Here is a 13,566-nt window from a genome sequence, read left to right as displayed (position 1 = left end):
TGTGAACTCAGCAAAATATTCCAAAATAGTCCAGTAGTCCATAATAGTATTGGGTCTTCCACTTGACTAGCAATGTCAGAATTTGTTAACCTGAGTCCCCTACAGTTCAACATAACAGCATGGCTTTACTTCTATACTTCATTTTTATACTTCTCTGCTGGATGGTTAAGACCAAGATAAAATCAAGACCTATGCAACAAGAATTGCAGCTTTTGGATCTGATAAGGTCAGTGAAATCTCCTCAGGATTTATCCTGAAACCCTGTACCTCAGATTGTAGACAGCTTTGTCAGTGTCAGCCATGTGGATGAGTCATGGCCATTGCTTGACCAATTTGCTCTCTGTGAAAGCCTGAGAGAATGTTTTCTCTCCATGTGATTCTCCTTAGGCACACTCTGCATCATCAATCACATTCCTCTGTGGTCTCATAATCTCCTTGATCAGAAAATCTGGGACACAACTGAATTACATGATGTTACAGTATAGGTTTTCCTATGTCCTGAGTCTTCACTGACCTTGAAAGGTTAGGGCCAAAATATTGTCTGTCCTTGCAGCCCTTCTTTTTCTCTAATTTTTGATATGCAAACTTAGGTTGTTAACCCTCCAGAAGAGAAGCTTATTATTACCCTACAACATATGCAGTTGGGATTAACCTAACTGTCAGTATATTAAACATCTTAGATATAACATGGAACAGGTATTTCCCATCAAGTATTGATATGTTAAACTTTAAGTCCCTATAGAATATGAAGAAAAGATTTTAAATAAAATAAATTTTAAAATAGGAATAAAGATTACATATTTTTACACAGAAATTTAGAAATCTAACCCTGTACAGCATTGTAGTAGTATAGTCCTGTGACATTTTTTTCCTGATTTCTATTTTTCATTTATTACCCTTTTTTAAAAAAACAAACATTTACTTGAGAGATAGTATGGTAATAATTGGTATGTCATGACAGGCAGTACGCATTTAGAAGACCAGAATGACAGGCATACCAAGCGTGACCCTTCTATTACACATTGCTACCTTCAGTGTAGTTGCTTAGCTCACAGGTAGCAGCATGTATAGTCAGGGTGAGAGTGCTGCCAATTAACTGCTAGTTTCAAAAACCTGCTGATTATTCTCAGGATCATTGCCTTGCCCATCTTGTGACTATAAATGTATGGTTTTGCCCTGTCATATTTCCTAGCTTTTCTCTTTGCCCGCTCCTTGTTGTCCAATCCTCAAGTTCTCACTTTCCTTTTAATTGTGTTATATCTTTCTATTTGTATTTCTTCTTTTGAATTCTTTTATACCAGGGAGACTACATGATATTCACACATGTGGGTCTGGTTTATTTCATTTATATCTCCTGAGACAAGAGCAAGAAGACTTAAATATAAGTTTATATGGCATCCACTTAAATATAAATGCTTCAAGTTTATCATTCTTTATAGCTGAGTAATACTCCATTGTATAAAAGTACTACATCTTTTTCATCCATTCCTCAGGTAACGGGCATCTTGGTTGTTTCCAAGATTTGGCTATCACAAATTGTGCTACTATAAACATAGGCAGACAATTCTTCTGACATCCCCCATGACCTCACTCCTGTCCATGGGATTTGAGAGCACAGTATGAACAGTGTGCAGTTTATAAACCAAGAAGAAAACACCTTCTGGGCTGGAGCAATCCCAAATAGTTTCCTGGAAGAGGAATTAGAAGAGTTATGATTGGGAAATGTTGACCAGCACAGGATAGAAGGACTAAAAGAGATAAGAAAAAAGGTTTGTTTGGTGATTAGTCTAGGTGAGCAGGGGTAAGGGCTGTGAGATAAGAGTAGGGGGATACTTACCTTAGGAGCTATCTAAAATTTAGAAGCAGAGGCCCCTGCTGGTCCTTTGAATACATAAGGTCAAATATTCAGTGCTCTAAAATATTGCCTCCTGGACTTGAAAGCTTGGAAAGTGGATTTTAGGAAATGGTTTTAATAGCTTTTTTCTTTTTTTAAATCAGTGCTTCTGAAGTTTTCTGCAGTAAAAGGACCAGGGCTTTTACAATCAGTCATGGACTAATGTTTTGTGAAACTATAAGAGAAACAAATTTCTAGAACAAGGAAATGAATAACAAACACACACAAGATATAATTCCAATTTTTCATTGTTATTTGGTTCAACAAATATAAAATTATTCTGTCAAATTCTTGTTAAATTATTTAAATGTTTACTTTTAATTTCCGGAGTTACCTCATAGCAGATCTGTAGCCAGCAGATCAGGGATGAGACCCAATCCATAGACCACAGTAGCCCAGGCTGCAGCACTGTTGGAGATCATGTCCTTGTCCTCACCTTTGACAAAATGGAGCAGACATAGGTCATCCCCTCTGTTTAGACTTCCCGGAGAGCCATCTTTATATGTTCTAACCTAGTGGCACCAGGTCTCCTAGATGACAGGGAAGGGCCAGAGAAAAAGTCCTGCTACCGGGAGAGTTGTTCAGCAAGAAAGTGCTTACAGTTTCTTGGTACTTGTGGAATGAACCTGGAAGGCTGCTGCTGCTCAGGACTCTGAGGTAGACAGGTAAAATGTGCAGCTCTGTGCAGGTGGAGGCACCAGTCATCTCAGCGCTGATCTAGGACAAAACTAAATCCCCTCTGTCATCAGGAAACTAGAGAAAACATCATGAATAAGAAAAAGCTTGAGGACAAATTTCAAGTTGTTTCATTTGATACTTAGGGAGACTATCTAGGCAGATTAAGGGTTGAAAATACATGGATGGGGGTTTCCAAGGTTGGATTCACTTGTAAGAGAAATTTCAACACACATGCCTATCCACAGATGTTCAAAATCAAACTGGCATTGTGGATATGTGGGTGTACCACACTTGTACACATACACAGTCACACACACACTCACAAAAGAGCACACACACATGCACCAGGTCTTAAATCCCAACGTTAGTGCCTGGCAGCCTGACATTTGGTAGCTAGCTGGGGACAAGATGGATGATCACTTGCTAATGTGGGCTGTCCCATGGGGACTGCAACAAAGATGTCCTGCCTTTGGCAGCCAGAATTAGACTCTGTATGTGTGTGTGTGTGCATGCGCGTGTGTGCACGTGCATGTGTGTGTTTGTGTGTGCATGCAAGTGTGTGTGTACACAAATGTATGTTCTGATTTTCACAATAAGATCACTCATGTGTGATCATTTCATAGATAATTAGTGAGCACTTTACATGCCACACTCTGTCCTTTGACATACAAGTCCTGCTCCAGGGTGAGAGTGGGATGTAAAGACATCAGTAACTAATTCTGGAGACAGTGTGTGATGAGTGGATCTGGGCAGACTCTTCCCCATGGTAAGCCTAAGAAGGCCTCCTCACAGGCTGGGAGATGACTGAAAGGACGACAGGGTCAGCTGCAGGAAGGGCAGGGGGCAGACTGGGCTGGAGGAGGCTACCAAGAGCTGTGGGTTGAAGGCTGAACCAAAGATAGGGACACAGATGGTCATTTATCTCCTCCCATTTTTTCTTTCCTAGTTAATTATCTCTTCATACTAGGAATTAAGAGGTAGTAAAATGTTGTTGTGAAAATAAAATGTGGTAAATGGCAAAGGGACAGTAATAAAAGAAGAGAGGAGATTCCCTGTATTGATAATTGAGTTCAGAGTTTGTACTTTGTTTCTTTTTAAGTGGTGCCTGTGTGTAATTGTTTTTAATTGGAAAAGAGAATGCCAAATAGTTTAATGCTCAAAACACATGTGCCTGTTGTGTGTCAGGCACAGGGCTCAGCAGTTTGCATTTATTCTTATATCAACTTTATAAATGATTTTCAAATAAGTGTTTGTATCCACAAACTCTGAAAATAGTAAATGACATATAGAACGTGATACCAAGTACCAGGGCTGATATCCACACTTGGAACTGACTTCAAAATCCTGGTTTTTAGTGGTCCTGTAATGAGACCTTCCTTTTGGGAAGTTAATGAATATTACAACTCCACAGGTGAATAAACTGAGGCTCAAAGAGGTTAAGAAACATGCCCAAGGTTAATCGACTGGTACGACAGGACCAGCTACGTAATTCATGACTGTTAGTATAAAAAGAAATAAGAGTCCTTTGACCTGAAATTATTAGGAACTTGCACTAACAGTGACAGCAGTCCAGTAATCTAAGCACAAGTCCCTTCTGGGCATGCGTTGGTCTTGGTGCCAGGACTGAATTCCCAGCCTTGAATTCTTCAGCACCTCTTGCTTCCCTCCAGCCATATGTGTCACCTTACCACTGCAGACTCAGTCCACGGTGGATGCTTAAATGACTTCAGAAAAGTGAGAGTGAGTGGGGTTTGGCTTGAGAGTCAGCTCAGCCACTCAGCGCTGGCTGTGGCTCTCCCTTCAGCACTCCAGCTTCCTCTCCATTGGAAGGGGCCTGGCTCCAAGCAGCACTTCCTCTGCTCCCCGAAAGGCTGCAAGGATGGCAGGGTCTGCTTCCAACTCCTTAGGGGTCTGTGTGCAGAACCAACGTGTGGAAATGTAGTAAAACCTGCCTGTGTGTTAGGTACCCTGCTGAGCATCACACGTGAGCCCTTGTGCTTCACCTCCACCGTGGCCCCATGAGACACACTGCTGATTTCCCCCACTGTCTTCAATGAGGACCTGAGGCACAGAGACAGTCAGTAACCCCCGGTGAAGTTGCAGTAGCTGATAAACAAAGAAGACAGGGTCTGTACCCCAGAGACCAGCTCCTCACTCCTAGTTCCCTACTGTGGATCACCTGAGCCTACCCACAGTGAGGTTTGCATGCTGGGGAATGGAACCCATGGCAAGAAGCCATATAGAAAAAAGAAAGAGAAGGGAAGTCTCAGAAGTAGTTTTTGTCATCCCCATTCACAAAGGCCTTGGGAATGTCTTTGTTTTATACAAGCTGAAGAACAGGCCCAAGCCCAGGCCCAGGGCTCAATTGCCTTGTGCACTGGCCTGAGTTCTCCGGCATCACATCAAACCAAGTACCCTGGGCCTCCCCAGCCTTGTTTGGTTGTGCTTTCTGAGTCACACCCAGCCGCTGGGCTGTACATGCCAAGCTGTAGGCATGTACCTAAATTGCACTTCTTGAACTCGAAGTTTTGCAGGCTGGTGAAGACTGTTCCCCTCCACCCCCGAGAGTTTCCTTGACTCTACCATTCTGTATGAGCCCTATCTTTTATTCCTTGTATTCTGGTGCTTTGACATCTGGGGCCTTGCTAACACTGGGGGACCCCCCCCCCCAGTACCACCCAGCCCTCCACAATAAAATAAAGGACTAGCTCTCTCACCCTTTTCACTTGTAAATCAGGGCATCCAGAGCCCTCTCCCCAAACCAACTCCTCATCAGAATCTCACATTACAGGCCTCCTTCACCTGCCCTCATCACCCCCATCCTGATGCCAGCCAGCTAGGGACAGTTCCTACACTTGGAGCCCTTGGAAATCACAGCAGCTACCTAGCCCAGGCCTGCCTAGCTGCTTCCCTATGAACCACAATAAAGCCTCCTACTGTGAGTGTTTCCCTCTGCCTCTTGACAGGCACTATTGCTCCTCTGCACGGCCACCCATCTTTCCCAGGGATCAGTGAGTATAGCAATCTTTTTAATGGCAACTCTAATCTATTGGCTTATTATGCTTAAATAACAATAAGACCTATATTCAAACAAACAGCCAGGCCACTTCCTCCAGGAAGCCTCTTTCACATGAGCTGGTCAGCATGAATTAGCCTGCCTTGATGCCCCCTCAGTCTGTTCTTCATTCCAGCCAGTCGTAAAGCTGGCTGTATGGCTGCTGTCTTAGTTACTTTTCTCTTGTTGCTGGGACAAATACCCAACACTCAAGCTTAGGGAAGGAAAGATTTATTTAGCTCACAGTTACTGGAAGTTTCAAGACACTGGAGGACAGGCTAGGGCACTGCCATGTCCAGGATGACCCTCTCCACATCTCTGAAAAAGCACAGGCTTGCCAGTTTAACAGTCCTCACCTCTCTGGCCCCACCCCTTGGGCCCCACCCTAGTCCTCTGGCCCCGCCTCTCAACCACTTGCTCTTCCAGCCACATCTGCCCCCATAACTTACATGAGGATTTGGAGGGACAACTAGATACAAACCACAACAGCTACCCACTGCTGTAACTATGAATCCTTTCATGTTAGAAGTAATCACTCAGACATCTCTGCTTTCCTTGCCCCAGCTCTACCTGGAACATAACAGGTGCTCAGTAAGTTCAGGACATCTGAAATAATAACAAAGATGATCATGGTACTAATAGCTCTTTGCTCTGGGTGTTTGCATACCTTGCCTCCAGTTGCCGCAGAAACTCTGCAAAGTATGCTTAGCTTATCCTCATGCTTCTGAAGCTCAGAGAGGTCCAGCAATTTATTGGCCCACAAAGAGCAGAGCCAGAGTTCACACTAGAGGCTGCCCAGCTACAGGGAACATTTGAATTGAATTGAATTGAATTGAATTGAATTGAATTGAATTGAATTGAATTGAATTGAATTGAATTGAATTGATGTGATGTGACGTGACGTGACGTGACGTGACGTGAACTGAAGTGAATATCCCTTTTCATGGTCCTATCAGAAGCAACACCTTTCTTATGACAGATTGATCAGGGGGTGGCAATCAGGAGCACTCTGCAGCTCTAAAGTAAACATCAGGCAAACTCAGAGCTAACTGGCCATTCCAAAGTACAGTCTGGATACTTAATGCTCTTACTCAACACCTATTTATGGTTCTGTCCTGGCCCTGAGTTGAAATCCAGATCTCTCAGCCAGCATTCATCCCCTAAGTTCTTCCTACCTCTGCAGTGCACCTCACCTTCCTAACCAGCATATCTCAATTTGGATTCATTTGCCAGCCAGTGAAGATGGTGGTGCCCCTTGCTGAACCAGGGCATAGTGTTAGCTTCTCCCAACAAAAAGGGGAAGATGCTGGGTACCCAAATCAGAGCTACCCACCCCTTACAGAATAGCTGGAGAGCAGTCAGATGGTTGATGCTTCAGGGCCTGATTAGTGTCAGCTGCCTGAACATCCATGGCCAGGGACACCTTTCCCACCTGCAACTCCCCGGCATCCCATTATCCGGCCACTCACCTTCTGTAAATCCAGTAATTTCCTAGAAAACCTAATGCTCCTTCAGCTGTTAAAAGCTGAGGTCAGAAACAGCAGCCGGTCATGCACAGTTAAGGAATGAAGGGCATATTTGCTGTGTCTGCATCTTTCCCTTCCATCCTTCTGTTTCACTTCTGAGTGCAGAACTGGAACAATGGACCTGAGTATCTTGATTATGTGAGCCCCCAAAGCCTACACTTTCTAGAAGTCTCAGCTTAGCTTTTTATCCACCTCTACGCAGCTAATATGAAAGTTCCAAGTGGTTGGTATTCTCCAGATAAGAAAGCATATGTTCCCCAAATTTAGAAGTAGTTATAATAAAATCATCATGTTTCTAAATTCTTAATCCACAAAGAAGGAGCTTAAATCCCAATGGCTTTCCAGTGTTAGCTTTTTCAGGAATACTTACAGGGCAATTTAGGCCTGATTATTAAAACAGCAGGTGGGCTGTTTCCTTTCCACTCACTTAAGAAAAAAAAATTGAACCATGAATCATAAACTACTTTCTTTACAAATTGTGAAGATTTTCTTTCCAAGCAGAGTAGCTTAGAGAAGTTTGGGGACCTTGTGAGCCAAGGCATGAGATTTATTTATTTACTTATTTACTTACTTATTCATTTATTGCAGTACTCACAACAGAATCCAGGTTCTATCAACTGAGCTATACATCCTAGCCTGTTTTGTTTTGTTTTGAGGTAGGGTCTTGCTAAGACACTAAATTGAAAGGCTGGACTCACATGCATGATTCTTCTGTCTCAGCCTTTTAGAGTACTGGAATTATGGTCATATGCCACTGGCCCCAGCTGACATATTTCTTAACAGAGTGTATCAGTCAGTGCTTGCCAATGAAATAGGTACAATACAAGATACATAAATATATAAGAATTTACAGATTGGCTTACAATGACCACCCACAGAGTCAGGTATGGAAGAATGGAGACAGGCTGTCTGCACATTGCAAATCAGAAGGGATTCATCCAGATGAAAGCCTGGAGCTCATTGTGATGTCCCCTGTGAAGGCTGACAGGTCTGTCCTGGACAGCTGAAGGGCTGCGGTGCTGGAAGCTGAAGAATCCGCACCGGAGCCAGGTGAAGACTGGAGAGCCTCTGAGGAAACAGAAACATTCCTTCCTTCTTCTTTCTTTGCCTTTTGTACCCTTCTGCCAAATCCTCCCTAAGGGGGCTCTTGCAGACTCAGAGCTATACTGAGCCAATTCAGCTGGGCATTTCTTACTCAAGTAGAAATCGACACTCAGAGGTGGCTTCCTGGGGCTGTCCCTGTGGGAGGTCCTGAGGCTGCATTACTACCTTTGAGGTTCATGACCAGCCTTACAACAGATGAAATTATCTTGACTCTGTGGATGAGACTGTGGAGGCTATGAGAAGAAAGTGGCTTTGCCAAGTTTACAAGCCTGCATTGGGGGAGCTGAAAATCCTTGGGCCGAGGGAGGAGGTTTTATGAAAGAGCTGTGTGGCCTTGGGTGAGTCACACTAACTGGGCTCCGGTTTCGTCATTTGTGCAATTATGGTAGTAACACTCCTCACTGGGTCCCTGGAGGATTAAATGATGGAGAAGATGTTAAGCGCTTGGTATGTTATAGGTGCTTAATATTTGTTATTTCCTGAAATTAGTTTTCATTGAATGATAATTTAAAAATAACAGCAATTGAACATGTTCTTTACGTTTGGTGCTGAAGTGACCATGCATTTAATCTCCTCTTCCCCAAGTTCAGGGTGGTAGGTACAAATTTTACAAAAGAGGAAAATGAGACTCCAGGAAGCTAAATGATTTGCCAAGACTTTCACAGTGAATGCTAAAGCTCGATTTATATCCTGGTCTGCTGAATCTCAAGGTCAGACCTTTGACTACCAGGCTGTCTTACCCTCCTGAAAATGAAGAGGAATAAACATCTCATGTGCCAGAGGCTGAATGAGGTGGCTTGCCTTTTGTTCTCTTAATCCCTACCCGAATTCCTTCTGGAAAAATAGAAGATGTTTGTGTGTACTTCCTACTCTCTCAAGGACATTGTGCTCAGAAAGCTTCATTGATTTTTTTTTTTTTTTTTTTTTACTACTATAGAGTAGCAATTTTGCCAACACCTTATAACCCTCAAAAGCAAGCCTCACAGGGTCACCAAAGCAACTGGCAGCTGTGATGTTCCAAAAGCTCCTCTATAACTGATTTCTCCTGGAAGGCAGGGAGGGCACTGGCTCCCAGCCAGGTGTGGCCAGAGGACAGAAACGGCCAAGATGGTGCTTTCTCTGGCTTTCCTGTCATGATTTACTTACTGGTTGCTGGTTCAGTTGCACTCCTCTTGAAAGAGATTTAAGATGCAATTTCTTATCAGAAATACCTATCAAAATATATAGATTCAGAGGAGATGATTACAGGGTCTATGGAATAAAAGGAGTCAAATACCAGGAGGGTTTTGGGTATTCCACAAATGAAGTTCATCCCTTAGAACAAACCACTGACACAAAAAGGGCTTCTTATCAGGTGTATCAGAAGATTCCTGGGCCTCAAGGAGTTGTCCATGCCCAGCCAGATGTGTAGCATGTTAGGTACAAATCATTCGTGCTTGTATGCTGCTATGAGGGTAGCTGGTTCTTGTGCCATGAGGTGGTGGGCTGGTCCCATCTCAGCTCCTTGCAGCTGTGGTCAGGTCCATTTTCCATCATGTGCAGTGCCCTACTTTTGTAAGTTCCATGGGGATGAACATCACAGCCATGACATGCAAACTGAGTGTGCATTCTCATGCACACTCTGAACACCACCCCAAGTGCAGCCATTAGATAAGGGGCCTCAGATTTAAACCTGGTTTATATATTTATCTGGAACATGGCAGGGGGTGGCCCAGGGAGCCATCACCCCCTTCCTTTCCAAGGGATGACACTGAGCAGGGACCTGCTATGCATTGTCATACTCCACCCTCATACCAAACCGTGCTATGGTCCTCATTGTATCGATGTAGTACCTGAGGCTTGGAGGCCTGTTCCAACCCCCCGCCCCCCGCCCAAAAACTTCCTGCCCTCCCAGGGGCAAATGAAGATCACTGCTGTATGTGCTTCTCCCAGGCTTCCTGGGAGCACGTTCATCCTTGGCATTCCAACTTCAGTACAGACGTGGACTCTGCATCTGAAGTGGTCCCTGTGTCTCAATTCCTGCTTCACTTACTCTCTGGTGATGCAGCAACATGGGCCTATTCACTCCCTACCTCTCTCCCCTGATTCTTGACCTCTTCGCTGGTGCATCCTTGGTTCTCCAAATGATGCCTGGCACATAGAATCTCCAGATAAGTGGTTGTGCTGGCCATTCCCTAGGCCCAAACTTCCCTGCTGTACATGACGATGACCAGGGCCCCCTGGGGAATATGCACAGCCAAATGGCTGCAGATGGACACAAAGTCCCACAAATGCAAGGCTTGGTGATTTGCTCATGGGTGAGAAGAGCACACACTACTAGCCTCTGAACATCACCCTGGATGGCTCTGACTCTCAGTCATTATGTACCAAACATAGTCCTTTGCACAGTCACTCTTGGTGGCTATTTTTGTTCATGCTACTGCTTCTGTGTGGTGCCATTTCCCATGTGCTTTTGTTTCTCTCCTGTGATTTTTTGTCTTCCAATTAATTTCCCACAGAAAAACAATAAGATCATCGGCCCTACTTCAGCAAGCCAAAGCCCTGAATGTTTGAGTGTCCTCTCATCCTGCCTCGTGATCTCATCTAGTTCTAAAATGACCATGCTCACTACTGTTTTAAAATGACATATATGTCAGCTAGGGAGATAGCTCAGAGATCAAAGCACCGACTTGGCAAACACAAGGACCTGGGATTGATCCCCAGTACTACACGCCATGCTGGTCCTGGGTCCCAGGGTGCACCGTTCCAGCCCCCAAACCAGGCATGGTGACACACACCTGTAATCCCAGCACTGGGGAGGCAGAGACAGGAGGATCATTATGAGTCTAAACTGCACAGTGAGACCCTTTGTCAGAAAGAATTTTTAAAATTTTTAAAAATAAATCAATAAATAAAAATATAAAATAAGGCATATGTGTTCCTGAAAACCATCGTGCGAGGCAAAATGAAGGAGCTGGGGTAACACCCAAACACCTTACCCCTGGCATATGAAAAGGAAAAAGGCAGGGAATCTGTGCAAGTGCTGCAGTGAGGGGGCACCTGCCTCGAGTAGACTTGCTTGCTGGGGTCAGAGGCCTGTCCACACTGCAGCCGCAAGGTTCCCTCTGTTCCCGAGGCTCTCCTTCCACTGCTCCCAAGAACACACCAGCTGCAACCCTGCATGTGTCAGATCTTCCGCCAGCAAATGCCAGACCTCGTCAAGGTCAAGCTCTGTATTCATAGTAGCAGTTGTGCAAATTGAGCTAAGTTTGCTTCCTCTCCATTCTGATGCATCCCTGTGATGCTGTCGAGTGTCGCAGCTCATTCTGTGTCTTCTGCAGCTCTGGTGAACTAAGAAGCAGGTAAACATTTGAGATAGGCACTTATGTGTTGCGTGTTCCTATGGGGCTCAGTTCATAGGGGTGCAGCTTTCTGATTTGCCTCATCTATCTCACAGGTAAAATCTTTTATCTGCAAACACAAAATTTCCATAGTCCTCCAACTATTCCTTAATATGTTTGTTGAGACAAATAGTGTATTGGAACACATTCCCGTTTTCAGAACAGGTGTTCTGGTAGGATTGACCATATTTCCTTTTCATTATCTCCTTGTTTATTCAGACTGGACCAAGAGGATCGAGTACCAGCCTGGCTCTGGGAGTGTGCCTTTGTTCCCCAACATCCACCTGGAGACGTGCGATGGAGCTGTGTCCTCTCTCCAGGTCACCACGGAGCTGCAAACCAATTACATTGGCAAGGGCTGTGACCGCGAGACGTACTCTGAGAGATCCCTTCAGAAATTATGTGGTAGGTTTTCCTTGCTGGGATTGAATTAACTGTCACTGATGATACATATCAATAGGGCATCTCTTAGTATATTAGGAAATAGCCAGCTCTCCCCACCTGTGTCACTGTATGCAGCTCCTAGGTGGATGTTTACTTACTGCAAAGGGTCAGACAGCCTAGATTGTGGAGGGCTGGTTCAGACCCTTTGCCAGCCCTATGGGCTTGGTCAAGTTGAAGGGTGAAATCTCTGCTCTATGCTAGTAAGTAGAAATTAGCAGCACATGTTTAAAATCACCTGGCACAGAGCTACAAGACAGGCTGGCTACCCTTTTGCTCTACTATAGAGAACCACCAACCAGGGCCAGCACAAACAGTGCTGTCAGGTACATGGGGAAGAGGGCTTGCCTCCACCTCACATGGCCAGGTACATAATTTTTCCAAGGCCCACTGCAAAAAAAAACAGGGCTCTCGCTCAAAAATTATAAAGAATTTGGCAACAGCAAAGCATTAAACCAAATGTCTACAGAACCCTGTGCAATTGCTTAGGTAACATTCTCGGGAAGCAGGGTCTGGCAGTCCACAGCAGAAAAGGGCATAGGGGTGGGGACTCGCTGCAGCCCAGGAATTAGGCGACCAAGCAGATGGAGGATGCCACAGAAGCTGAGTGTGGAGAAGCCTAGCTTATTTAGTGCCCATGGGAGGTCCCTTATGTATGTTTCTTAATTGTCTTCCTACTTTGGAATCCAGAGTATGAAATACCCTGGTTGAGTTCACACAGATAGAAAATGACAGAGCCAGGATTTGCAGTCAAGTCTTCAGCTCAGCAGCCAGGCCCAAGAGCTAGAGTGTTGCTCTCAGAGCACGTGCCTCCCCATGAGGTGGGGATGGCCCCACAGACCGGTGACTGTGCCATTGAGGCTCCCCTTCACCCCCTATTTGTATACAGCTCACTGCTTCCCTATTCTTTTCAAAATATCCCAGGATTCATAGTTACCTCTTGAACCATGCCAAGGGAACTTAGGATAGGGCTTACTCCTGTGCTGGAGTTGTATGTGAGGGGAGCCTGACCTCCCCAAAAGGAAAGGGAAGCTCCTGATGGCAGCTTCCTGCCATCTCCACCAAGAGGCCCCCCTCATTATCTTTGAAGTAGTTCACACAAACACACACACACACACACACACACACACACACTTTTGCCCACACTGCTCTTGAACAAATAATCCTGTAAAATTCTTAGAACCAATATAAACCCTGTTTGAGTGTCACCACATTCCATTTCCCATGTTACCAGGCTGGCGGGGAAAGCCTTTGGCCATGCAGACCCCAGGAGCAAGGTAGCTAGCTGCCTGGAGAAAGCACAATGCCAGTAGTATGAAAGCTACCTTGTGGGCTGGAGAGATGGCTCAGTGGTCTAAAGCACCTACTTGGAACAAGCTTGGCAAAGTACAGGGACCACGGTTCGATCTCCCAGCAGCACATGCCAGCCAGCTGCGCCCCCTGGTGGGCTGAGCTGGCCACACACACACACACACACACACACACACA

General features: G+C 44.9%; 1 protein-coding gene across 1 annotated transcript in view; it reads left to right on the top strand.

Annotated features, from left to right (window-relative positions):
* The window catches only part of Clstn2 (calsyntenin 2), a 710,452-nt gene that overhangs the window by 562,755 nt on the left and 134,131 nt on the right, over nt 1-13,566 (top strand). Inside the window, exon 6 of the mRNA XM_004624971.2 lies at nt 11,857-12,042. Coding sequence (XP_004625028.1) covers nt 11,857-12,042 — 186 coding nt within the window. The remainder of the gene's footprint in view (nt 1-11,856; nt 12,043-13,566) is intronic.

The sequence above is a fragment of the Octodon degus genome, unplaced genomic scaffold, assembly GCF_000260255.1.
Source record: "Octodon degus isolate 3935 unplaced genomic scaffold, OctDeg1.0 scaffold00008, whole genome shotgun sequence".
Taxonomy (NCBI): domain Eukaryota; kingdom Metazoa; phylum Chordata; class Mammalia; order Rodentia; family Octodontidae; genus Octodon; species Octodon degus.
This window is presented reverse-complemented; position numbering and strand designations above follow the sequence as displayed.